Source organism: Pinus tabuliformis, chromosome 4_2 (genome assembly GCF_031772625.1).
Source record: "Pinus tabuliformis cultivar Carrire ecotype Pingquan chromosome 4_2, CPIR1, whole genome shotgun sequence".
In the NCBI taxonomy this organism is placed as follows: Eukaryota; Viridiplantae; Streptophyta; class Pinopsida; order Pinales; family Pinaceae; genus Pinus; species Pinus tabuliformis.
In genome coordinates this window covers 1,086,847,787-1,086,849,842 of record NC_142304.1, presented here as the reverse complement: position 1 = coordinate 1,086,849,842, position 2,056 = coordinate 1,086,847,787, and the positions used below count along the sequence as shown (strand labels likewise).

The following is a 2,056-nucleotide window of genomic DNA, read 5'->3' as shown; positions in this document are numbered from 1 at the left end:
GAAACCTTTATTTAAGACTTTAGGAGGCAAAGAGAAATGTATTCTAGTCGAGCTGCTGGGATTTAGGCCTTCATGTTCATGTTTTGAAGAATCCCATCCCCAAACTGCTTCCTCTCTATGTAAAATTGTTTGGGTTATATTGTGATTCTATGGGATTGATGCCGACCTCGCAGGCAATGCCCATCCCTAGTGAGTATAGAGGTATTTTGGGTGGCATGATTGGAGGAACAGTACTGCAGACTCTAATTCTTATGTTTATCACGTATAGGACTAACTGGGACAGAGAGGTATTTACCTGTAATTCCAAATCTACTCTTTACTAGCATTCTTCCCGGGCTTCGTAATTTAGTATATTGCTGGTTTTACCCATAAATTGCAGGCTTCACAAGCTGAAGATCGGATTAAACTTTGGGGAGGTTCAGTAGATTCAATCAAAGACAGTTTAAGGAAGGTAGATAAAGCAAACCCTTTATAATTTACTATGTGATATCTTGTATTATACAGAGATGTTTATTGTTCAGAAGATTAATCCTCTCATGTTATATAGAGATGTTTATTCACAAGATTAATCTTGTGGCAGGACACTGAAAGAGATGACAGAGAGCAGTTATCTTCTGAAGTATGAAATGAGGATTGCTACACTGTTACTCTGAAGTGATGCATGTACTCTAATGCATCCACATCACCAGTTTCGGCAGATAATAGGCATTTTTAAGTGTATTTGAAGAGGACAGTGACTTCATGGTGAATTTGATTATGGTGTCTTCTTCCACAATCAAGGACAAGGAAAGTCATTTTGTCAAGCTGCATTCAATTGTCTAGACAAATTTTTAATTCCCTCATTCGTTGTTTTCATGGAATCACCCTGTTCTTTTATTGCAGGCTTTGACTTTTACAAATGTTGATTAATGGTATTCTATTTTCCATAACATCATGTGACTATCAGGTGATGTTGAAAAATATACAATCTTCTGCCACATTCAAGGGCAGGGAGAGTCATTTTGTCAAGCTGCACTGACTTGTCTAGACAATTGTTTAATTCCCTCATTCATTATTTTCATGGAACCACCCTGTTCTTTTATTGCAGACTGACTTTTACAAATGTTGATTAATGGTTTTCTATTTTCCCTAGCATTACGTGACTATCAAGTGATGTTGAAAAATATACAAATAGAAGGAAAACTTCACCATGTTTATGTGAATTTAAAGCACAGGACATATTTAAATGTGAAAATTATTTTTGTTTGTTTGTGGGGTTTAATCTTTATCAGGTTCTAGGTTTAAATTTCTTGGTGAAGGGTTGAGGATTGAAACTCTCCTATGGAACATCCAGACTCGATCAAACATTAGATACTTTTAATGACAACATCACACAATTGAAGTAGATTATTCTTCCATCCAACATAAAGCTGAACCTGACATGAAACTAGCCCAACCTAAACTCAACCTTCAACTGATAAAAATATAAATAACAAAATTCAGATAGCTAAGAAGAAAAGGACTACTATAGAGTGTATAAATAAAAAGTATTAAAACTCTATAAATTCTACTCAAATAGCGTCTACATTCTAACTTCAAATAGCAAAGTAGCATAATTAATCTGTTCACTTACCTTGGTATCGTTTCTTGCCTCTTGGTTGATTCTTCAGCTTTTACATTGTTCACCACATCTACTCTCCTTTCTACTTGACTTGAACCTATGTATGATGACATCTTTCTCTACTGGCGTTTTATCTTCTTGAAACATCTTAGTTATCTTGTTTTTCCCCTAGGGCTTGAATTGCTGGACAGATCTTTTCCAAACGAATCCAATCTCATGTTTCTTCCCAAATTGTTGGACAGATCTTCTCTGGATATAATCAATGTCATGTTATTTTTGTTAAATTGTATTCTAATATCGTCTTCGAGCCTTCCAATATCATGTTCTTGATTAATGAAAACATCTTTGGCAAATGATTTTATGGGTTTGCTTTTCATAAATCTCGGAATTTTATCTCTCTAAATCTTGTGAATAGTCATATGCTTGTCTGAAAGATTAAGCCATGCATATCTACAT

General features: G+C 34.9%; 1 protein-coding gene across 1 annotated transcript; it reads left to right on the top strand.

The window, feature by feature from the left end:
- The first annotated feature begins 206 nt into the window (after positions 1-206).
- Positions 207-1,294, top strand: LOC149173417 (protein DETOXIFICATION 29-like). The gene is made up of 3 exons (XM_089427929.1): positions 207-287; positions 380-451; positions 581-1,294. Exons 1-3 carry the CDS (start codon positions 216-218, stop codon positions 623-625), a joined length of 189 nt encoding a protein of 62 aa, XP_089284055.1. The 5' UTR covers positions 207-215; the 3' UTR covers positions 626-1,294.
- Positions 1,295-2,056: the final 762 nt, after the last annotated feature.